At 41.9% G+C, this 24,308-nt stretch overlaps 1 protein-coding gene across 3 annotated transcripts in view; it reads left to right on the forward strand.

Moving 5' to 3' along the window:
* Positions 1-15,659: 15,659 nt before the first annotated feature.
* Positions 15,660-24,308, forward strand: part of prr16 (proline rich 16) — a 244,504-nt gene continuing 235,855 nt past the window's right edge. For all 3 annotated transcript variants that reach the window (XM_043711526.1, XM_043711545.1, XM_043711535.1), the window contains exon 1: positions 15,660-15,797. In XM_043711526.1, the coding sequence (XP_043567461.1) occupies positions 15,666-15,797 (132 nt within the window). In that variant the 5' untranslated portion in view covers positions 15,660-15,665. The remainder of the gene's footprint in view (positions 15,798-24,308) is intronic.

Here is a 24,308-nt window from a genome sequence, read left to right on the forward strand (position 1 = left end):
AATATTTGAATAACTATTGTAAAAGTTCTATGTGGCTGAATAATGAAGGGGGTTCACTCTTCCAAGATTACCAATGAATGCAAAGATAGCCGGTGGCATATTTTCTCATCTTTGGGGTTTTGTTTCATTTCTTACCAGCTCCCTTTGATGATTGTCAGGAAAGCATATTAGCTTGATGCTAACAATTTGCAATGGGATCCCTATGTCTGACCCCAGTCAGACTGAACATTGCCTACTTACCTTTGGAGGGTTTTTTAGGTAAAATTCAAGGCCAGAATCCTTTCCAGCTGATAGTGGAGCTCAGGAATTCATGCAGTCAGCAGTGGAGTGGATGAGTACTGAGACCATGCTGCATTCTGTGGTTTTAAAGATCCTTAAACCATTTTGAAAGCTGCTGCAGGAGGGTAAACATATAAAGTAAGTGAGGGGGGAGCTAGGGTGTCAAATGGATGAAGGAAGTAGGGCAGCAAGTAAGTAGGTGAGGGTTTAGGATAGCTTGGAGAGCATTGGGTTGATGTTTGATGGTGCAGGTTTAATCAGGAGGTTGGGTGGATCAGTTCAGGTCAGGAGGAAGTTGTAAGGGACACTTTGGTTTGGAGTGTGTAGTTGAGGAGGATCAGGTCCTGGGGGTAGCAGGGTGGAAGGGAGGTGTTGGAGAGGAGTCACACGCCAAGGTGTATGAGCGTTGGGTCCAGGTTGTGGGATTTCAGGTCCAGGGGGAAATGTATCGGAGGGAGATGTGAGGTATGGACATCAATTGAGGAGTCTGGATTAGTGGTGCTGGAAGAGCACAGCAGTTCAGGCAGCATCCAAGGAGCTTCGAAATCGATGTTTCGGGCAAAAGCCCTTTGAGGAGTTGCGGATGGGAGTCTGAGGAGAGTTGATGGTAGAAATTTGTGTGTTAGCATGGATGTAAGGTCCAGGTTGATTGGGAATCAGTTCAAGGAGGGTATCATATCCAGGGGGAGATCAGTATGGACTCAAGGTTTGGATAGGTAGAAAGCTGTCATCGGGGGATACAGGGATTGACTTAGGTGATGGTTGGGTCTGGTGTGGAGGGAGGTGGAGGGGTGTCCAGTTAATATAGGGATATGTCAGCCTTGAATGAAAGAGTCAGTTTTATAGTTAGCCAGGGGTTAGAGCATGTTTTATTTCCTCCATCTTTTTCTGGTTAACTATTTAAGTTAGAAAGTCAGAACCATTAAAAGTGTCCCATTCAAACGCAGGGCTGGGGAGTTTCTCAGAGAATCCCAGTCACTAGATAATTGTCCATTAGAAATGTCAATTATCTGCGCAATTCCTGCATCAGGATTTTCGAATGGTCCTAATGTATAACTCCTGACTACACTGCCACAATCACTATCCTCCGATTGGATAATACAGTGATTGGCTACAACTGCAACAGTTCCACATCAGCAACCAGGCAGGCAGAGAGAAGGTTGGTCTTCACTCACAAAGCTTCAATCGAAAGACACAGTGAGCATCTTCCCCATCCCTGGACGATGAGGACCATAGCGAGTAAAATCCTTCAAATATCCTCCATGATCAGAGCGAAAACCCTTATTTTCCAACCAAGTGTTGATCTGCAAGATGAGATTCTTGCCAATGAGTGGTGAGAGGCCTATTTGCATGAATTGGCTTGCATTAATTTGCAGTTTAACATTTTTCCACCCATCAGATAGAAATAAACAGTGACAACTCCCAACTTGAAAGACTGAGTAGTTACTGATGACTCTAGCTGGCCAAGGCTCTGCCAGAGCTCCAGCCTAGGCCCCAGGCACCATCATCTCAGGATACATTCCATGGGCAGTGATTACACACTGCATCAAAAACACACCTTGGAATCTGACATATATCAGCCTCATCTCACCATCATGACACACCTGATCTACTTCCATTTTGGTAGGCATGTCAATGCCTCATTTCAAAGTGCAATGGTACCTTCCATTGGAAGGCTGCTGCCAGGACATTGCTCACATGCACCCAACTCACTATTGGATCATAGCATGAGGAGCCCTGAGACGCACTCTCTTAGCATGCACTCACTTTGCAGACATTAACTGCTCACAGCATCACTGCCTTGCCTTGTCATATCAAGTGTGCCTTGTTGCATTTTACCCCTCAGCCAGAATATAAAGGCTGACATGCTTTTTGGAGCAGACAGAAAGCCAGCCAGCTTGTCATGGAAGTCAGCAGTGAACAGTCAAGGGACGGACATGTTGCTGTACATTACCATGCTCCGGAATGTGTGCCAGCTGCAACAACCGAATAACCATATGTCAAGGTCTAATAGGAATACCCCACAGTTCAATCAAGGGACGGAGCTTCAGCCTGGGGTTAGCAGTACAGTAAGTCAAGAGCAGCCTTTGAGATTTGACTAGGATTCTGACACAGTCAGTCTGCTATTGAGCATTCAGGTTCATAGTGTTGGTACTTCTACAGTTTAGGGAGTGGGCCATGGTCAACCATATGGTCTGTTAAAATCAATCCAGGGAATCACAACTAGTCAGTCAGGAAACAGCACCAAGATCAGTCGGGGGTTTGGTCAATGTTCAGATCTCTCTGCCTCAAGGGGATGCTCATGGTTGGTGCTGAGGTTCTGCGACTAAAAGTTGAGTCAGAATAATCAGGGCCATTACTGCAGGAGGGAAGCTAAAAAAACTCAACACTGAGCAGGAGAGGCACGGTTCTAGAGTGCAGAGGGGATAAAAGTTGTGAAGGGGGAGCAACTCAATAAATAAAGCTGAAAAATGACACAGCATTAAAAGGAAAGGGGTAATGAAAAGAGGGTGGGTCAGCTACAGTCTGCATCACTCTGGGGGCACAGTAGACTACTATATCTGGCATGTTGACTCAATATGACTGGGGTTCTGGAGATAAAGTGGGAGAATGAAGAGTTAAATAGAGGGGTTGATGCGAATGTGGGGAAGTTCAAAGTCAAATGGAATGACAGAGTGGGCTACCAAGAAGGGAGTATGAACATTTTGGCTCTCACCAAGGGGAAGAGGCTGAGCCTGGGAGACTCATTATGTGAGAAGTGATCGCTTTTTCCTTTCATAGTGCTGTCAGTTACATGTGTACAATGGAGCTGGAAGTGGCTGTAACCAGACCCAGAGATGGTGGGATCAGTGTGGAAGGGAGCTTCACATTCAAGCAGCCCTTCAATGGGCAATAACATTACACAGATATCCAGACAGTACAGGTGAAAGATATCTGTGTGCACTACATGCTGTATGTGAACCTTAGGAAATAACCTACTGAGTGGAATCCAAATCCTAGCCACAAGCACTCTCTGAACCATAACAGAAATCAATTTCTCTCATGGCTGTGATACAGAATGTATCAAGAGCCAGTTACCAATTTAGCAAGCGTGTTTCATGTTCTCGTTGCCTGCAGATGGTACACGAGATACTCACTTCACAGCTCAGACAGTAAAACCTTGTGTAGCGCTAAGGTGGGCTGGGTTTTCCACCCTCAATCTTGCAGTTGCAGCTGGACAGACATTCACTCATACCTGATGATGGAAAGTAAACATTAAGAAATGTGATAATGTATTTGTAATTCAATGACACTCATTTCACCTATGTGCCTTCAGGAGGTCGTCCTCTTTCTTTCCCTCCCACTCTCTTTTGGTGAAATCCTCAGGTTCTCAGCTGAGCTGGAGGAAGCCTGCTCTACAGTGAAAGCCCGTTCGTCTTGGGAGTTTTCGTTGAGGACCTTAATGCCTAGAAGGCGCCGGCATGCTGGAAGTGTTCCACCCAGAGGTAAGGCACTCTCTTCAGCTTGAACTCCCACAAGATTGAGGGTGGCAGTCATGGTGGAAGAGTTGGTGAGAGTGAATAGAGGAAGGTGTTGCACATAACAGTGAAAGTCTAGAGGATGAACTTTTGTGAGGTGATAAAGAGATAGTACTTGCAGTTAACTTCGAGTCTTCCAATTCTGCTAGTGCACTCATAGTGTAGAACTGCTGGGGAAAAGTAAACCACTTGAACTGTTGGGTAGATGGCTTGTTAGGCTTATGTGCTCTATCGGATACCCTCAAATTCACTTCTACACATTTCCATTGGCATTTTAACATGTTTAGTGCCTTCCTGTATGATTGTATCTGTATTCAGGAGGAGAGACAAGTCCGGTTGTGGTAACTACAGAGGAGTCTTTCTGCTCTTATCAGTGTTAACATTAATCACATCCATCTACTCAGCTTTGCTTTTTCCAATGCAAGGTTTTAAAAATGTACTAATTATTTAACAGTTTAAATTTACAAATTGTTTCCTGTTGTGTTGCTATGCTAATGAAACTGTACAATATTCTTATGATAAATTATTACAGCACAGTGCTTCAAAAGGATGACTTCTCTTTTGAAAGTTTGTTTAGTCAGGTTAGATCACATGGGATCCAGCCAATTGGGTACAAAATAAAAACCGAAAGAACTGTGGATGCTGTAAATCAGAAACAAAACATAAGTTGCTGAAAAAACTCAGCAGTTCTGGCAGCATCTTTGAAGAGAAATCAGAGTTAACATTTTGGGTCTGATGACACATCCTCAGAACTCAGGGTCACTGGACCCAAAACATTAACTCTGATTTCTCAACACAGATGCTGCCAGACCTGCTGAGCTTTTCCAGCAAACTTCTGTTTTTGTTTGCAATTGGATACAAAATTGGCTGGAAGGTAGGAGGCAGAGGGTGGTGGCAGAGGGTTGTTTTTCAGACTGGAGGCCTGTGACCAGCCGTGTGCCACAAGTATCAGTGCTGGGTCCATGCTTTTTTGTCACTTATATAAATGATTTGAATATGAATATAGGAGGCAGAGTGAGTAAGTTTGCAGGTGACACCAAAATAGGAGGTGTACTGGCTAGTGAAGAAGATTATCTCAGAGTACCATGGGACCTCAATAAGATGGGCCAATGAGTGGCAGATGGAATCTAATTGAGCTAAATGTTAGGTGTTGTCTTTTGGTAAGGCAAACTAGGGCAGGACTTATACAGTTCATGGTAGGGCTCCAGTGAGTGTTGTTGAACAAAGAGACTTAGGTGTATACTTCCTTGAAAGTGGAGTCACTGGTAGGCAGGATGGTGAAGAAGACTTTTGGCATGCTTGCCTGTATTGATCGGAACACTGAGTATTGGAGTTGCAGCTGTACAGGACATTGGTGAGGCCACTTTTAGAATACTGTGTACAGTTCTAGTCACCCTTCTATAGGAAGGACGTTACTAAACGTGAGAGGGTGCAGAAAAGATTTACAAGGATGTTGCCAGGACTGGAGGATTTGAGTTATAGGGAGAGGCTGAATAGGCTGGGGCTTTTTCCCTTGGGTGACCATATAGAGGTTTATAAAATCATGAAGGGCATGGATAAAGTGAATAGCCAAAGTCTTTTTCTTAGGGTGGGGAGGTTCATAGCTAGGGCCAAAGGTTTAAGGTGTGGGGAGAAAGATTTAAAAAGGACCTGATGGGTAACTTTTTTTCACGCAGAGGGTGGTGCGTGTATGGAACGAGCTGCCAGAAGAAGTGGTGAAGGTGAATACAATTATATCATTTAAAAGGCACCTGGATGGGTACATGAATAGGAAGAGTCTAGATGGACACGGGCCAAATGAATTAGGTTAGATTAGGATGCCTCGTCAATGCGGACGAGTTGGACTGAAGGTTTTGTTTCCGTGGTGTATGACCTTATGACACGATCAGTCAGTAAATTGAAACTTTGATGATTTTGCATTCTGCTTTGCACATAGCTGCCCTCTGGTGGTACATTGAAGCAGAACACATTTGTTTCACAACATTTCTGAAACTTTATTGCTGGAACAGCACAGCAGGTCAGGCAGCATCTAGGGAACAGAAGATTCGACGTTTCGGGCACATGCCCTTCTTCAGGAATGAGCAGAGAGTGTTCAGCAGGAGAAGATAAAAGGTAGGGAGGAGGGACTTGGAGGAGGGGCGTTGGAAATGTGATAGGTGGAAAGAGGTCAAGGTGAAGGTGATAGGTCGGAGTAGGGTGGAGGCGGAGAGGTCAAGAAGAAGACTGCAGGTCAGGAAGGCGGAGCCGGGCTGGAGGGATTCGGCTGAGACAAGATGGGGGGAGGGGGGATGAAGAAACTGGTGAAATACAGTTGAATGCCACAGTATCTTAATCAATAACTGATTTTGCTACTTATTTTAAAAGGGCTTATTTCTTAACGAACTAATTAACTTTAAGTTTCTTGAAAAACAAGTCTCTTTTGTTCTAGATAATAGTAATTAACAAATTGACCATTCTTGGTGATTAAAAATAATCACTAATTGGAGCTTGATTGGGTCTTTACGGAATGCTGATAGGGGAGGGGAGGGAAATATATCCTTGGTGCTGGGGTCTGTTTGGAGGTGGCGGAAGTGACGGCGGATGATGCGCTGTACATGGAGATTGGTGGGGTGGTAGGTGAGGACCAGTGGGGTTCTGTCCTGGTGGCGGTTGGAGGGGCGGGGCTCAAGGGCGGAGGAGCGGGAAGTGGAGGAGATGCGGTGAGGGCACCGTCGACCACGTCGGGGGGGAAATTGCGGTCCTTGAAGAAGGAGGCCGTCTGTGTTGTGTGTATTTTGAACTGGTCCTCCTGGGAGCAGATGCGGCGGAGACGAAGGAATTGGCGTTTTTACAGGGGGCAGGATGGGAGGAGGTGTAGTCCAGGTAGCTGTGGGAGTCGGTTGGTTTGTAGTAGATGTCCGTGTTGATTCGGTCGCCTGGGATAGAAACAGAAAGGTCTAGGAAGGGGAGGGAGGAGTCCGAGACTGTCCAGGTGAATTTGAGGTCGGGGTGGAAGGTGTTAGTGTAGTGGATGAACTGTTCAACCTCCTCGTGGGAGCACGAGGTAGCGCCGATACAGTCATCAATGTAGCGGAGGAAAAGATGGGGGGTGGGGCCAGTGTAGTTGCGGGAGATGGATTGTTCCACATACCCTACGAAGAGGCAGGCATAGCTGGGGCCCATGCGGGTGCCCATGGCTACTCCTTTTGTTTGGAGAAAGTGGGAGGATTGGAAAGGAAAGTTGTTCAGGGTGAGGACCAGTTCGGTCAGTCGAAGGAGGGTGTCGGTGGAAGGGTACTGGGTGGTACGGCGGGAAGGGAAGAAGCGGAGTGCTTTGAGTCCTTCGTGATGGGGGATGGAGGTGTACAGGGACTGGATGTCCATGGTGAAGCTGAGGCGTTGGGGACCGGGGAAGCGGAAATCCTGGCGGAGGTGGAGGGCGTGGGTGGTGTCACGAACGTAGGTGTGGAGTTCTTGGACTAATGGGGACAGGACCGTGTCGAGGTATGCCGAGACGAGTTCGGTGGGGCAGGAGCAGGCTGAGACGATGGGTCGTCCGGGGCAGTCAGGTTTGTGGATTTTGGGCAGGAGGTAGAAACGGGCGGTTCGGGCGGTTTGGGGTTCACAACATTTCCACTCAGCTTGCCTAAAATAGATGATTTGCCTCAAAATGTTCCCATCCTTTCTGTTCCCAGAATGGAAAGAAACTGCGTCAGGGATGAAACAAACATACAGTCAATCCTGGTGAACAAAGGATCACTGAAATTGAAAGGTTAACTGTTTTTTTTCTCTCCACAGTTGCTGCCAGACCTGCTGAATTTCTTCAGCCTTTTCTCTTTTCATAAAAGCCAATGCTGATTTGCATTTTAGAAAACTTTACATGAATCAAACAAAATCTAAGAAACCATAATAGGGCTCACTCTGCAACAATTTTATAAAACTCCCATTTGTAAACTGAGACAGCAGCACCAATGGTGCTTACAGGGAATAATGCACACATTTTTCAGAAACTTCACATAATAGCAGATAGAAAATTAAATACAGAAGCCCAAAATTATGTTGAGATGCTCTGCTTTGCAGTTTGCTTATTGAAAGTGGCATTTTATCGTAGTTGATTGTAAAATCGTTGTCTTTCTGTGGTAAATCTGAACTGAACTTGCCAAGGAAATCGAAGTCTTATCCATTTCAGTCTACATATCACTATAATATGTTCAGCATTCTGTCGAATACTGCAAATTAACTATTACAACTGTACAGTGCAATTGCTTCAGAGTTTAACTGTTGATGCAGAAGTTAAAAATGTAACTTTTTATAAGATGATTTTTTACTTATTCTTTTCCCTTATTTTCCTCTAACTTAATCTAAACTTTTTCTCACTATTTATCTTTCTGTATCTGACACACAATTCACCCACTTTAATTTACTTGTATTTCCCAGTTTTGTGTTGTTTAATTACCTATCCTTTACTCTGCTTAAAGAGATAAATTGTTGCCTTGGATTAATTCGAATAATCTCAATGGGCTTCCCAACTCGTGTTGTTCAGCCTTTTAAACTTGTTATACATGGCAAAGTAGATCCTAAGAACTATTCAATGTCTTACATATGCCACAGTGCAAATTAATCAGCTGATACATCTCAATCACATGGATATCATTACAATATGCCTGTCACTACATAAAACATGCATTTTGGCTCTTGAATCACTTTCAGCAGGAAATTATAGAACCAGAAAGACTGGAGAGACACAGTTTAACATTTCCTACCAATGTTTTTCACAAATCCCTAATTGACTGAAACTTCAGGGGAGGAAAGGCTGAAGGTCAGAGCTCATGATTCATTTGAAAGTAAATTCATTAAAAAAGTAAGGTTGTTGTGAGAAAAGGGCACATGGTTCTTCCAGCTTTTCACCCACATCTTACTCCAACCTCCACGTAAACAGAAAGACTGGGTCCCTTTCATTTCAACAAGTCTTTTAGATTAGATTACTTACAGTGTGGAAACAGGCCCTTCAACCCAACAAGTCTACACCGACCCGCCGAAGCACACCCACACAGACCCATTCCCCTACGTTTACCCTTGCACCTAACACTACGGGCAATTTAGCATGGCCAATTCACCTAACCTGCACATTTATGGACTGTGGTAGGAAACCCACTCCGACACAGGGAGAACGTGCAAACTCCACACAGTCAGTCGCCTGAGGCGGGAATTGAACCCAGGTCTCTGGCGCTGTGAGGCAGCAGTGCTAACCACTGTGCCACCCACAAAGATAATTCTGTGCTCTTGTGTAACATAACAATAAGGAATAAAAATCAAAGCGCTCAAAAAGCTCAGTAAGTCAGGAAGCATTTGGGGAGCATGTGGCTCAGTGGTTAGCACTGCTGCTTCACAGCACCAGAGTCCCAGGTTTGATTCCAGCCTTGGGTGACTGTCTGTGTGGAGTTTGCACATTCTCCCTGTGTTGATGTGGGTTTCCTCCTACAGTTTAAAGATGTGTAGGCCAGGTGAATTGGCCATGCTAAATTGCCCATAGTGTTAGGTGCATTCGTCAGAGGGAAATGGGTCTGGGTGGGTTATTCTTTGGGGGGTCAGTGTGGACTGGTTGGGCCAAATGGCCTGTTTCCACACTGGAGGGAATCTAATCTATGAAGAGAGAATAAAATAAACATGTCAGGATGTAAATCTTAAAATGGTTTCTCTCTTCAGATGCTGCCAGACCTGCTAAATGCTTTCTGTTTTATCTCAGAGTTCCTCATCTGCATTTTGTACAAAAGTAAATGCAAAGTTGTCTAGTATAGGAAAAATTTGGAAGGTCTATTCAACTAGACCCAAAAATAAATGGAAATATTCATGTTATTATCAAGGTGCAATTTTGAAGTGATAAATTCCTGAAAATAAATATGTGCATAGTTCCTTGAAAGTGGAGTCGCAGGTAGACATGGTGGTAAAGAAGGCATTTGGTATGTTTGCCTTCACAGGTCATAACATTGAGTATAGGAGTTGGGACATCATATTGCAGTTGCAAAGGACATTGGTGAGGCCACTTTTGGAATACTGCATACAGTTCTGGTTGCCCTTCTATAGGAAGGATGTTGTTAAACTTGAAAGGGTGCAGGAAAGATTTACAAGGATGCTTCCAGGACTGGAGAGCTTGGGTTATAGGGAGAGGGGGTTATTTTCCTGAAATGTCAGGGGCTGAAGGCTGACCTTATAGAAATTTATAAACTCATGAGGGGCATGAATTGGATGAATAGCTAAGATCTTTTTCATAGGATAGGGGAGCCAAAAATTAGAGGACATGGGTTTAAGATGAGAGGGGAAAGATTTGAAAAGGACCCAAGGGGTAACTTTATCACACAGAGGGTGATGTTGTCTAGAACAAGCTGCCAGAGGAGGTGAATATAATTATAACATTTAAAAGGCATCTAGACATGTATATAAGTATGTAGGGTTTAGAAGGATATAGGCCAAATGTTGGCAAATGAGACTAAGTGAGATTGGGATGCCTGGGTGATGTGAATGAGTTTGACCAAAAGTCAGATTTTGTGAAATATATCTACCTCTAACACAATAAGAGGAAGACTCAATTTCATGTTTTATTTTCCACTGGAATAAAAAAAATCCTCAAGATTGTTATTAGAGTAAAATATAAATGGTCCTTCGATGTTTCTATTCACTTCTTACATCAATCAGAATTAGACTCTGAAAAAGAAAAGGACACCAACTCAAAATGAAAGCACAGATTTTCTCCATAAAATAAGTACAGTTTACAATGACATTGTGCATACTTTGCTTTTATTTAGTTCTAAATGTGTTGCTTTTAATTCACATATTGTGGAAAATTCCAATTCTAGTCAAAGGTATTGATTGTATAATAACCAACTTTGGAACAGTCACTGTGTTGACTCCCAAATGATAATGCCTGATGAAAATGATGACCTAACTCTTGATGGCAAACACTGTAATCACATTCTAGGGCCAGTCTGATCTGCAGTGCACCAGGATGCTGTTGATGATTAACAATGCAACTTGGCTCATTTGTGGAAATTGAAGAGGCAACTAGTCAATGGCAGTGAGGATTCATTTCAAACAGCTTCAGATATGTTCAATCTATGTGGAAGACTTTAATTTGGACAGCCATCTGAAACCTAGTAACAACTTTTAAATTATTTCAGTTTATGGGGAGGTGATGATCTGGTGGTTTTGTCTGGAATGTTAATCCAGAGACCCAGGTAATGTTCTGAGGACCTGGGTTTGAATCCTGGCATGGCAAGAGGTGGAATTCAGCAAAAATCTGGAATTAAGACTCTACAGATGACCATGAATCCATTGTCAATTGTTGGAAAAACTTATCTGGTTCACTAATGTCCTGTAGGGAAGAAGACTATCATCCTTATTGATCTAGCCTTCATATTTTCCAAACCTGCAGCAACATGCTTGACTGTTAACTGCCCTCTAAGCAACTAAGGATGGCAATTAATGCTGGCAATGAATAAAAAAACTCCTAGAACTGCCTAAATGGACACTCAGTATTCTACACTGAGGTGGATGGTGTACACTTCATATCAGATCAATAACACATGGATTTTTCAGCAGCTTATTTAGATCTGAACAGGCTGGTGAGTTCCTGAATGTGTCAAGATGTTAATTTCACCAAAGAAAATACAATTGCGTTTCAGAAAACTTCCGGTTTTGCAATATCACACCTGGTAGGGTAACTTTTCAATCCATGGACAAGTTATCACTTAAAGCGAAAAAAAACAGCAAAACTTGCAATGAGCAAAGAAAATTGCAGCCTTTCAGTAGGTAGTTGATGGGTCAAGATAATTATCTCCGACTGATCAACTGAGTTTAGTGCAACCTATTTTTCCATTTGTTACTAATTCGATTAAATAAATGTAAACATACTGTCGCCTTTTCAACATCATTGCCAATCTAAAATCCCAGCTGATTTCCTATTATTGCTGCAGCACCACTGTTAACAATGCAGCACCCTTTAAAAAATTGATGCTGGCTTTATTGTCCTCCATTGTTGCAGTATTATTGAGGGATGTGGCCTGAGTCCTGGCCAATGCTCTTTAAGGACCCAGCTCACCGCCGGGGCGTCCTTCAGAACTGGGTTGGTTCCCACTGTTGCGGCACTCTTTTGAGGACCCAGTTCTGAGTTGTTTTTTGTTCAATGCTGCAGCCCTATTCGGCTTCTCAGTACTCTGGCCTGTGCATTAGCATCAATGCAGTATATCTCCACAGCCCCTTGGGACTGTAGTATCAGATACTGAACAAATGCCAAGTTTCTGGCGTGATATCTACGTTTAACAAATCTCTGTTGTGGGACGGAGCTGACAGCATGCGGCTGTTTGTTTTTGTTTCTGTCTACACTGTGACGGTGTGATTGCAGAGTCAAACAACCATTCCTGGCAGTTACTGCAACCTGGGATTTCAGTGAATCGGTGGGAGATTTTAACGATCCCAGGCAAATCTTTTTTTTTTAACCGTCTGTTAGTGATTGTCACGTTCAACTCCCTTTACCAGCGTCTGTTTTATAGGATTGAAATACGAGTAAAATATAATTCCTGCAAACTGAATAACTTGCAAAAGAATTTATAATTTTAACTTTGAAAATGGACACCTTGAGCAAAATACAGGTTCCGAATGATCCCTCTTATTTGCGACAATCTGGTCAACAAAACAAGATTCCATCCGTGGATACTTTTCTTTAACTAACCGAATTGTCTTTTCACAATCCTAATGTTTGTACGAGTGTATTTCTTCGTTGTTCCGGAGCTTGTCTGTCAACATATTTACCGCTCCGGTGTCACGTTTGCTGCTCAACCAATTAAAAGCCGCAAAGCCACATGTTTTAAATGGTTTCGATTAATCGGTGCGGGGTTTACAATCTGAACAATCCGAACTACAGCCTTACCTGGTTCGAGTCCTTGAAGAGCGACATCTAGTGAGTAGGTCTGTAGAGTGTTGTACAGATTTAGTCTGCGCTACCATTACAGAACACCAATTGCTTGGTAATCTATAAACGCGCTATCCGTGTATACTCCTGTAACTGGAAATGATTGGCACTGCTGCATTAATTATAAATGAATATATCAAGAGGGAATGGATGGAGATCGGGGGTGGGTATAGGAGTAAGGGGCAAGTTTTTGGCGGTTGGGGAATGGCATTTGAGTGGGTTTGTGAGGTACACGGTTAAGTGCAGTTGTGAAGAGTCATATGTTTAGGAGGTGAGGTGAATAGGGTTATGAATGGGGTGTGATGCAGTGGAGATGTGTGTTGAGTACAGAATTAGGGACAGAGGGTGTGTAAGATACGGGGTTAAGGGTGGCGTATGTAGGGTATAGTGAGTGATGGGGTATGTGAGATGTACTGCCGGTGGTGGGCAGGATGCGTGTGTTGAGGGCAGGATGTGTATGATATTGAGTTTGTGTGGTGATGGTAGGGTTGGAGGAGGGTTAATGTGCAGGGTATACAGGCAGGAATATGGTTATAGGGTTCAGGTAGGTGGTGTGGGGACTGTGTGGTGTGTAGATTAGGGCCAAGGGTTTATATGGTATCAGGTTGGGGAGTAAATTTAGATATGTGGCTGTGGGATTATAGGAGCTGGGGGGTCATATGGAGTTTAGAACTGAGGACATTTAAGTGTCTAGCACATTGCTGTGGGTCTAAAGTCACATGTAAACCAGACCAGTGCAGATATAGGGCTATAGTTACTTCTGGGCAGATAGGGTTAGGTGAGGGATATGTCTGAGGTACAGGGATAGGAGCGGGAGTATACAGTTTGACGTGGGGCAGGCTGGGTGGATGGAGACGGGCTATACGGTTCAACTTTTTTTTCTTGTGAGACGAACACTTGCCCAGAGATCCAACCTTTAAACGGAAGTGTGGAATTTCCAATTGGTCACAGCAGTAGCCCGTCACTGGGAGTGGACATCCACAAGATGGAGCTGCCAATGGTCGAACTCAAGTTTCCTGCTTGAAAATCGCTGGAGTCTGGTATTTGGAACAGACTGATAACCTGGGCTAAAAATAATGGGCGCTGCAGTCACCAGCAAACTATTCACAGTTTGATGTTTGCCATTTATTTACTGCAACGTTTGCCTAGTCCCCATAAGACGAGCAACTCGGGTAAATTAAAGGCAGTTAACTCAGTAGCAAACTGATCATTAATCTTTACATCAAATCCAGACCAGCTCCATGATTCGTCGGATAAGTGCGTAATACACATGTTGGCACTGAATGCTCTTATTCAGTTCCTACTAATGAACCCGAATCATGCTCACATATTCTGGCGGAGATGGGTTATGGCGGATCATGGACACTGGCGCGACGCGGGCTCCTGTGAACCACTAAACTTGCTTTAAGTCCAGTCCACATTCCGCCCTGTTTCCCAAGGTGGCTGGGACTCAATATATGGTGGGATACATGGACATGACTTTGAAAGTGTCAATTCCTCTATTGTTGGCATTTCTAGGGATCGATTGAAAATTATGCCCAACCAAATTTGAAATCATAGTCATAATTTCAGTACGCAGCATAGGGAAACTCTCCAACACGCAAACACCTTGTTCACTCCTGCACTGCGCTCCGGATTTAGATCTCTCAGCAGGTTTTAGATCCGATACTTTTATCCGAAAAGTGTTGAAGAAGCTCAGCAGGTTTGTGGAGTGAAGCCGTTAACGTGATGACTCTCAGATGCTGCCAGACCTGCTGAGTGTCTCCAGCACTTTCTGATTTTGTTCCAGGTCTCCCGCATCTGCAGCATTTTACTTTTAGTTTAATCGAGTCTTAAGCACATGGGAACTTAACGCTTTATTCCGCCGATAACACACGGGCGAGGGTCAAACTTGTTCAATCTCTGCTGACCTCTGCGTGTCCTTCTTATCCCTACAGGAGTGAGGAACCTCTATCCCAAGAATATCTGGGAAACTCCCGAAGACTTTGCAAGTTAAACTAAACCCGAATGTTAACAAAAAGAAGTTGCTGGAAAAACTCAGCAGGTCTAGTAACATCTGTGGAGAGAAAGCAGAGTGATGTTTCGGGTCCAGTGGCCCTTCAGAACTCGCCCGCATGTCGCTGGCAACACTCTGTTCTCAATTAACATCCACAGGGAGAAGTTATTTTTTAAGTTTCTGGAGAAGTTCGCCAGTTTCTGTCTTCCCAAATGCAGATCCCAGCTTTTTTCCAGCTGTTTGCCTTTAAATAGAGGAGGAGGGCTGCGAGGGAATAAGGATGAACCGAATTGCCGCCCGGAATCAATGAAAACAGACTAATCTCTCTTTCGTAAAACGCCCAGGGAGAGGGTACACCGCGATACTGGAGGAGCGGGGTGGAACTGAACGGGAGGTTCGCTGCGCTGCCCCTCTCTCTGTCTCCAGCACTAGTGGATCCCAGACTTCTCACAATCCTCCTTTCCACTGAACCGTGCGCTTTTTTCAGGAACTCTCCGGGTTATAAGACAAGCGTAAAGCGGCTCGCCGTGAACCTATTCCGACGGAGAAAAGAGAGGACACTTTTCTGGATGTACCGTGGAGAGAGAGAGAGGCGTCTGATTTCCAGCACCAAGAATTGTTTATCCCGAAGAGCTAAAGGGCGGTATTAGTCAGCATGTGCGAGATGGTTTTAATGGAAACCAGGCTGGGATAATATTTACTTACACATTTTTTTTCCCTGTTGTTGGTGTTTCTAATTTGCCATGCACACTGACGCAGGCGTGCTGGCGAGATTTCCGCAGTCCTTAGGAGCCCGCAGTTACACGGAGTTGATGGCAAACGGCGCGGAGACCGAGTCAGAGGCGGCAAGGAAGCAGCTAGATCATGGGGAAGAGCGCCTCGGCTTTCACCTCCTGATCCTCTGTGCCCCCCTGCCCCAACTCGAATAATGTCAGCGAGCTCGAAACAGCCGGAGGGCGCAGCCTGCAAGGCAAAGGTAAAGGAGCAGATCAAGACTATTGTAGACGATTTGGAGTTAGTCCTGGGCGATTTAAAGGACGTGGCTAAAGAACTTAAAGAGGTAAGGAATGGTTAAGGGAGTTGCAGGGGAAAGGGGGAGCCAAAGAAATTCTGCTTTATGCTTGAAATGCCAAAGGAACATCGATCCATTTTCAACATTTGTTGAGTGTGCGGAACTGCGAGAGGGAGTAACCAACTACTGGAACATCTGCTCCCTCAGTAAATGCTGCCCAACTGCACCAGATTCCAGACAGCTCCAGACATTTTACAACTTAAAAAGGCCCTTTTCTCTCCCCTTCAGGGAGAACTGACATGTTCCGATCTAGACGATTACACAATTCCCAGCCCCCGGGAGGCTTTCCCTCCCTGGGTTGGAGAACAGACAGGCGCCTGTTTCAATGACAAGTCCCCCCCCCCCGGTGTCAGTCCGCCCGCCCGCGCCAGGCAAAACCCACACATACTTCATAACAACTCGTCTTCTCAGTGAGACATTGGTGCACTGCCTTGTTAGCCCTCAAGAGTAACGGGATACTCACTTTTAGAATGAAATATTTGTCTACCAAACGGCCAATGTCACTCATTGATCTAGTAACGAACTTATCAAATTCCATAATTTATTGCACTGTCCACGGGGGATTAGCTGAATCAGAAATATTGTCAAGAATTTGAATTATGTGTAATTCTATCTGTAATAGTTATACAAAAGAATTTAGTTCACGTAAATGCACAGCCAGTTTGATTTATAACTCTCCTTTAGCAGGCAGTATTCCTGCATAAATTAATTTCGTTTACAAATCTAAAACTCTTTCTTCAGTGTGAAATACACTGGAGTAGCTGTACTCCCAAAGTCTCGGCGCGCTCTGAAACAATCCTGATTAGTTACATAACATTCTCATATTAAGCTGCCACAATAACGTCAGTATTCTCTTGCTGCGTCCGGGGTGGGGGCGTTGGATTATTTGAGTTGACAAATGACAAGGTGTACTCCTGTCGCTAATCCTTTAGTCATTTTCGCAATCATTGAATATGGATTAATTACTTGACAGCCTTTGATTCACTTTACTACCACTCCTGTTCACAGCACAAAAGAAAAAAAAAATAAACAAATGCTGAATGTAAAGTCAGTAAGTATTAATGAATCAAAATGCTGTCCACTTGTGCATTTGCTGTTGACACTGTTATCCAAATCCTTTCGTGGTCCTTAAGAGGATTATTTTTGTGTTGGTCCGATTGATTCAATACATTGTCCTTGTCATCGGAAGCAACACATGTCGCGAATGTTTGAATAAAGAATGTTTAGGAACTAAATGTGTGGTGTCTGGAGTTGGTTTCGCGACCACGTGCAATTTAAAAAAAAAATGAAAAGCCCGAACCGTCAACAGACCCAGTCACATCTGTAGTTCATTGCAGACCAGATATTCTTTCGCAGATGTATAATTCCAGCATCTGTAGTCCTCACTTTCTCCGGGATGTATATTTGGTCCGCTGTTGTCCCAGTTTTCTTCTGCTATTTAAAATGGGCGTGAAAAGATGTTTACTGTGGGTCAGGGATGAGCAGAATTCAAAACAACAGGCCTGTGACAATTACAGCAGGAATGTTACAGCTGCAAGTCATTGTGTGGGCAATAACACGTAGCTGTCATAAAAGGACATGTTATGAATTTACTAAGGACCTCGAATGTTTTGTGTGCATAAACAAACTTGAAGCAATTGCGACGGAGTGGAATTATGTGCCTCCTGTAAACTTAAGTTCCTTATTGGTAAACTGATTAAGCTTTAATGCAGACTATTTAGCACTTATGCTATTTTCATTGATTAATATGAGCTATAATATCTTCTGCCATTCAGTAAATTAATTAAGGATGTTACAATTTTGGAATTCACATTTACTAGAACTTATTGTTTATTGTTGCTTGCAGTGACCTTTCCACAGGCACAATAAAACAAAAAAGACAATACAGTGCGAAAACATTGTTAATCACTGAATAAGATATTGCTAACACTTTGGGGTTGCTTGTCTTCAATGTTTATTGTTTTGATTGAAGTCTATGGAGTACTGAGTAATCAGCACTGTGCTAAACTCATCTTGTACGTTAGATACATGAAGTGTCCTGGGACATTTTATGACTAAAAGATGTTATATCAATTTTTTATTGTGATAGTATATAGGCGGCTCACGTTTGAGAAAACAGTTCTCATGGGCTTAGACTTATTTAATGATGAAGAATTTTGAACTTCCTTTCACCAAAGATTATATAAATTAAAATGAATTGTGTTTAAAAAAGGACAGCAAAGTATAATTATCAGAATATCATTAAAAATGTATGTTGTTCATTGCTCAAAACAATTTACTTTGAATTTGCACTTCTCTAATTCTCTGTGCTAAGATTCTCAAGATGGAAAGGAAACCACAGGTATGACAGATTAGGTACTTCTTATTAACTTGGTTATGTTCCTGCTGTCTTCTTCAACACTGAATGTGTTTACATTTAGTGTTGACATTTTGTATCTGAAATCATCTTAAAATAAATATTAGATGCGTCCCAGCAGCAATATATTTTACTGAGCCAAATTGTAGTTAATTATTTATCATACATAATAATAAAGATTTTCTTCAAATTTTTCAAATACTGCAAATGCAACACTGGCTTTTACCTCCAAAAGCTGTGTATATTATGTAGCATAAAGATCCTCTGCATATTTACGGCTGTTTCAATTCCAGGTTAAAAACATTGTGAATTTCCATTAATTAAACTCATCTTTATGCTTCGGGTCATGGTAACTTAATTCTGTAATTAGACTGACAAAAATGATTCCATTTAAATATCTTTTGCTTAAAACCTATCCTTGTTGACAGATATATTTAATTGCACAGTATTAACAGTTTGATTAAGAGTCATGAATTAGTAAGTCATTTACCCTCTATCAAGAAGGAATTTTCCAAGGAAATAAAGAAAGGCATAATATATGTCATCAACAGCAGTTTAAAATTCCAGAGGTATTTTCATAGTCAAATTCTTTCACTACTGGGCCATGTTCCAAATAATTTCAATTGCAACTCTATTGCTGGACTATACTGCTCTTTTATTTTGTCATTGAGATCCTCAGTACTTTTGTTGAAACATTCATTATGTTCTCAACTAAATATATAGTTTGAAAATCATTATCCCAGCTTCCACTGGTGACATGTAGTGACTAGAACATCACAAGGTATATACTTGGAAAGGATGGGTCTGAGGAATTATCAGATGTGATTTCACATTTAGAGGCTCTCTCGTTTGATTTTATTTATTGATGAAACCCACACATTCACTTACAAGCCACAAATTTTATTGTCTATGAATTTTAATCTTCAGTTGCTTAGCCCTATAGCTTCACCTTTGGAATCTCTAAATTAAGCATATGGTGGACTTTCTTTTCAAAGCACTGCCCAAACACACCACCCTGCTTTATATGAGCCATTGGAGTAATCTGTCCTGAAATCCCATTTGAGTAGATTGGAAATATAGAGCTGAATTCTATCAGAAATTGACTAAGTGTTAATTTTGATAAATTTTGTGGAGGTTTTCTATCCATGAGCCCTAGCACAATGTCTCATGTTTTCTTGCCAAACCCGTCTCATGTTTTCTTGCCAAACCCGTCTCATTATCTATGCAATGTGCCCCAATCGTGCTCCAGTTATCCTATTCTCCCACTCACCACAAGTGGAGTGGCCACTGTTTTGTCTTCCCAGGATTCCTGTTTCTGGCATCACCTTTACAGTCCAACCATGCATCTGGTCAAATATGGCAGTCTGCACAGCCTTGCACAGATCTTGTCAATTGTCCCAGTCATGTCAAATCGAGAGAAATTTGCATTCCACTTTGCCACTGGGGACCCAGAGTGCCTGCTGGACAGGTGTGAGGGTAAATGTGTTTGTTGCCAATGGAGCATGCCCTGAGATGTAGGTGACTGATGGAGGACTGCAAGAGCAAGCAGTAAGCTGGAATCACCATGTTATCACTTTGTCTTTCATATTGTGAATTGTTGCCATTTAAGTTTTGCTCTGGTGGGCAGGAGAATAGGAAACTACATATTACTAAAGAGAGATGGTGTTATTATGAAGATGTTAGTGCATGCTAATGTATGCAAAATGAACTCTTGATACTCTAGGAACTGAGCCGTTGAACACTAGGTTGGAAAATAGGAGATCTTTACTTTCAATGACAGGAAGCTCTTTGCTGGCTATTTCACATATTCTCCCAAACATCCACGGGTGTTCAGGGGCTGGGAAGATTCTACTTATATTTGTAGGTCTGATTAAATGGTTACCTTGCCAAATTGATAGTGAAACAATTAAGGGAAATTTAATGCTTTAGAGAAGTCTCATCATTATGTATTGCTGACTTGACTTCTCAACTACACAAGATGGCTAGAAATGTTCATTTAATGGTTTAAAGAAGTACAAAGGCAGACTTATTAAAAAAAACTCAGCTTATGGACTGCTAGCTCAATAGCTCGTAAACCAATTTAAAAAAAATTGTTCCATGAGAAAACTATTGCTTAACTGAAGCATATGAACATTAAACTAGGCAACATGTTTTGTCAGCACAAGATAGAGGAGAGGCCATTAAGTTCTGACCATACATAGTGAAAAGATGACTGTTGATTTTAGAAATAAAATTGGAATGTTGTTTGATGCATTAAAAATACTGAACAATATTTGGAAAAAGTTCAATGTTAAGGTTTTCTTTTAATATAAAAGTCATTATTAGATAATGTTTTGAGCTCCAAAATGTTTATGTTCTGTAGTTGCCCTTGAGACTGATGAAATGGAAGATAATCCTTTTTATCATTAGTGTTGTATTGAATTTTATTGTGCTCACCAAAGTGTGTACGACAGAACAAAATAACCAATCTTGGCCAGACCCAAGGAAGCCATTGATCAAGGCCATCAAAAGTTTTGTTTTAAAAAACTGAGTTGGCTTGAGTTCTGAGTAAATGATAAGATCTTAAAATAACTTGTTACTTCTGAACCAGCTGGAAGCTTGTAAAGAGAAGTGACATTAGGAAAGATGATAGTAAGCATGATGAAGGCACGTATTCAATATAGTTAAGTGGAATGGTTCTGAACTACCAATTATTTATTCAGCAGAAAGAAGCGATAAGTTGATTAACTGACACATCCAGTGAGGTCAGACATCTCATAATCTTCATTATTTAAACTTTCAAGCATTGAAATATAATCCAGTCATTCTTTTAAACTAGGAAACTTTGGAATATTTCACCATATTAAAAGAAATCACACATATTGTGCCATCTTAATTTAATTTTATATTGAATGTGATTTTAAAGCTCAAATTTGAGACACTATTCAAACAAGATTTATAGTCATGTGCCCACTATCGTAGTGTCCTCACCTCAGGTCCAAAATATCTGCACTCATGTCCACTTGTCACAGAGATCTGTCATAACATGTTTGATCAGGTTGATTAAAAATAAACTTTAAACAAAATTTTGTTTGATGCTGCTGCATTTGATTGCAACAATGGCATCACATTCATTAGGCAATATTCTTTATAATGTCATCAGCAAATGTATTATTCATTGTACTATTCAACACATATTCTGATGACTACATGAGTATAATCAAAGAGTAGTTAAACTATACAAACTGGATGAAGCTAGTTTTAGGCTGTACCTTTCTTTTACTGTGCTGAGATCATAGCTGAGATGTTAGTAAGAATTGATACACAGTTCCCTGGGTCAAGAAAAGTAGCATAAACATAGAGTTAGTTGTTTTTTTACCTTTTATTGATTTGGGCATCATTGACTGGCTAGCATTATTGCTTATCTCCAATTGCCCTAGAAATGACAGTTTTGAGCTGCCTTTTTAAACTGTGGGAGATTAACTTGACTATTAAAAGGGTTGCTTTCTCATTAGTGAGAAATGACTGATCTAACTTGAGGGTTCACCACTTTTCAGGCAAGGAGGCGGACTGAGAAGGTGAGACCTTCATGTTAACTTCAGTTAGTTGCTGAGGGAATTGAACCTAATTCCATTGGCATCTTTCCGCAATGCAAATCAGCTACCCAGCCAATTGAATTAACTAATGCTATTATGCTTCTTGGCAATTCACCGAGCTGTTGGCATCCATTTGGCTGAGGTGCTCAAGGTTAGTCAATGTCTTAGGAACTATCCTCAAGGAAGAAGCTAGCAAAGATGGTAGTAACAGCATTGGAATAGTAATCTAGCACCCCTGGTCAATACACTGGAGATCATGGGTTCAAATTCTACAATGGCCGTTAGTTAAGAATCTAATGTAACCCTTGTCAATTGTCATTAAAAAATCTAGTCCATTAATGTTCTTTAGAGGAGGAAATCTTCCATCCTTACCTGATCCAGCCTATACATGACACCACACCAAGAACTTTGATTATCCTTTTGTACAATGGGATGGACAGTAAATGCTGGTGTAGCCAGTGATGCCCACATTCCATGAACCGATGAAAAAAAAACCAAAGGACTTCAGGAAAGGGGTGGAGGAGAGGAAATTTGTGAGGGGACAAAATAAATTATACCAAGCATATATAACAAATGAATGATGCATTAGACATGTAAGCGAAAATACAGTCGTTGTGGATATATATCCTAATTCCTGTTGTTTGTTTGCAATATCAGAAATAAATTGTTTTTTTTCATGGTGGAAATTGACTTGTATAAACAAAAGTTGGACTCAATATAAGTGCACTGTGCCTGTCTGAAGATACGTAAAATTCATTGATGCAATCCCATGGTACTGTTTGTCACATTGAACAGCATGACATGTTCTCTTATTACCCATTTCGTTATTTTGATAGGAAATTGGAAACATTTGATCATTCATTGAAAGAGGATCCTGTGAAATGGTGAAAACATTTGTTTTTCATTTGCTGCTTGGAAAGCTGCCCATATAATGCTCATACCTAGTTGAGATGAGAAGATACAGGTGGGCCATCATGTAGAAGAATTGCAGTCCTTCTGTTACTAGTTCTGTCAAAAATAGTGTGAGGTAATGAATTCCAGAATATTGAACCAGCCATAATAAAGAAGCAAAATGTGTGTCTAGGTTTGTATTATCTGCAACTTGAAGGTAACTTAGTGCTGTTCCTTGGTTTGTCTGTACATACTCGAATCAAAAAGTGTGGCATTGGAAAATCACAGCTGGTCAGGCAGCATTCGATGAACAGGAGAGTCGATGTTTTGGGCATAAAACCTTCATCAGTAATGGGCACATTCCTGATGAAGTGCTTCTGCTCAAAACGTCAACTCTCCTGCTCCTTAAATGCTGCCTGACTCTGCTGTGCTTTTCCAGTGCCATACTTTTCAACTGATATCCAGCAATTGCCATCCTCACTTTCTCTTGTCGATACATATTGTTTAACCATAATAGCTTTGCATATATGAGGATAAAATTGGAAATTCTAACAATACATGAAACTTACAGAGAAAAAGAAATGTAATGGGGAGACTCTATTCGGTTTAAAAGCTGATAAAAGTCCTGTTGTTTTTATAAATGAAATATGTACTTATTGCATGCAACGTTTTGTTTTCATCTTGAATATAGTTCTTCTCACATTGTGGCTATATGCCATTAATGGTATCTCTGTTCTTCTATTCCAGTAAAAATAACACCGAACTGTAGGTTACAACAATGACTATTGACTCAGCAAAATGAAAAAAAAGACTATGTTAGCAGTCACTGACAATCTTGTATTGAGATGTGTTCAATGTGGAATATTCAGATTGTTCTGAATAAAAATAAGGAAGAGATGACACTCTTATGGCAGTAAGGAAACAGTGCCAAGATAATCTATGCAGTGGCCTCTTGTAAGCGTTTGTTGTCTTGAAGTGAATCCCAGAATGATTGCTGGTTCGAAGAGTAAGTTGTCCATAAGACCATGAGACCATAAGACATAGGAGCGGAAGTAAGGCCATTCGGCCCATCGAGTCCACTCCGCCATTCAATCATGGCTGATGGGCATTTCAACTCCACTTACCCGCATTCTCCCCGAAGCCCTTAATTCCTTGTGACATCAAGAATTTATCAATTTCTGCCTTGAAGACATTTAGCGTCCCAGCCTCCACTGCACTCTGTGGCAATGAATTCCACAGGCCCACCACTCTCTGGCTGAAGAAATGTCTCCGCATTTCTGTTCTGAATTTACCCCCTTTAATTCTAAGGCTGTGGTCCACGGGTCCTAGTCTCCTCGCCTAACGGAAACAATTTCCTAGCGTCCACCCTGTCCAAGCCATGTATTATCTTGTAAGTTTCTATTAGATCTCCCCTTAATCTTCTAAACTCCAATGACTATAATCCCAGGATCCTCAGCTGTTCCTCATATGTTAGACCAACCATTCCAGGGATCATCCGTGTGAATCTCCGCTGGACACGCTCCAGTGCCAGTATGTCCTTCTGAGGTGTGGGGACCAAAACTGGACACAGTACTCCAAATGGGGCCTAACCAGAGCTTTATAAAGTCTCAGTATCACATCAGTGCTTTTATATTCCAACCCTCTTGAGATAATTGACAACATTGCATTCGCTTTCTT

The sequence above is a fragment of the Chiloscyllium plagiosum genome, chromosome 2, assembly GCF_004010195.1.
Source record: "Chiloscyllium plagiosum isolate BGI_BamShark_2017 chromosome 2, ASM401019v2, whole genome shotgun sequence".
In the NCBI taxonomy this organism is placed as follows: domain Eukaryota; kingdom Metazoa; phylum Chordata; class Chondrichthyes; order Orectolobiformes; family Hemiscylliidae; genus Chiloscyllium; species Chiloscyllium plagiosum.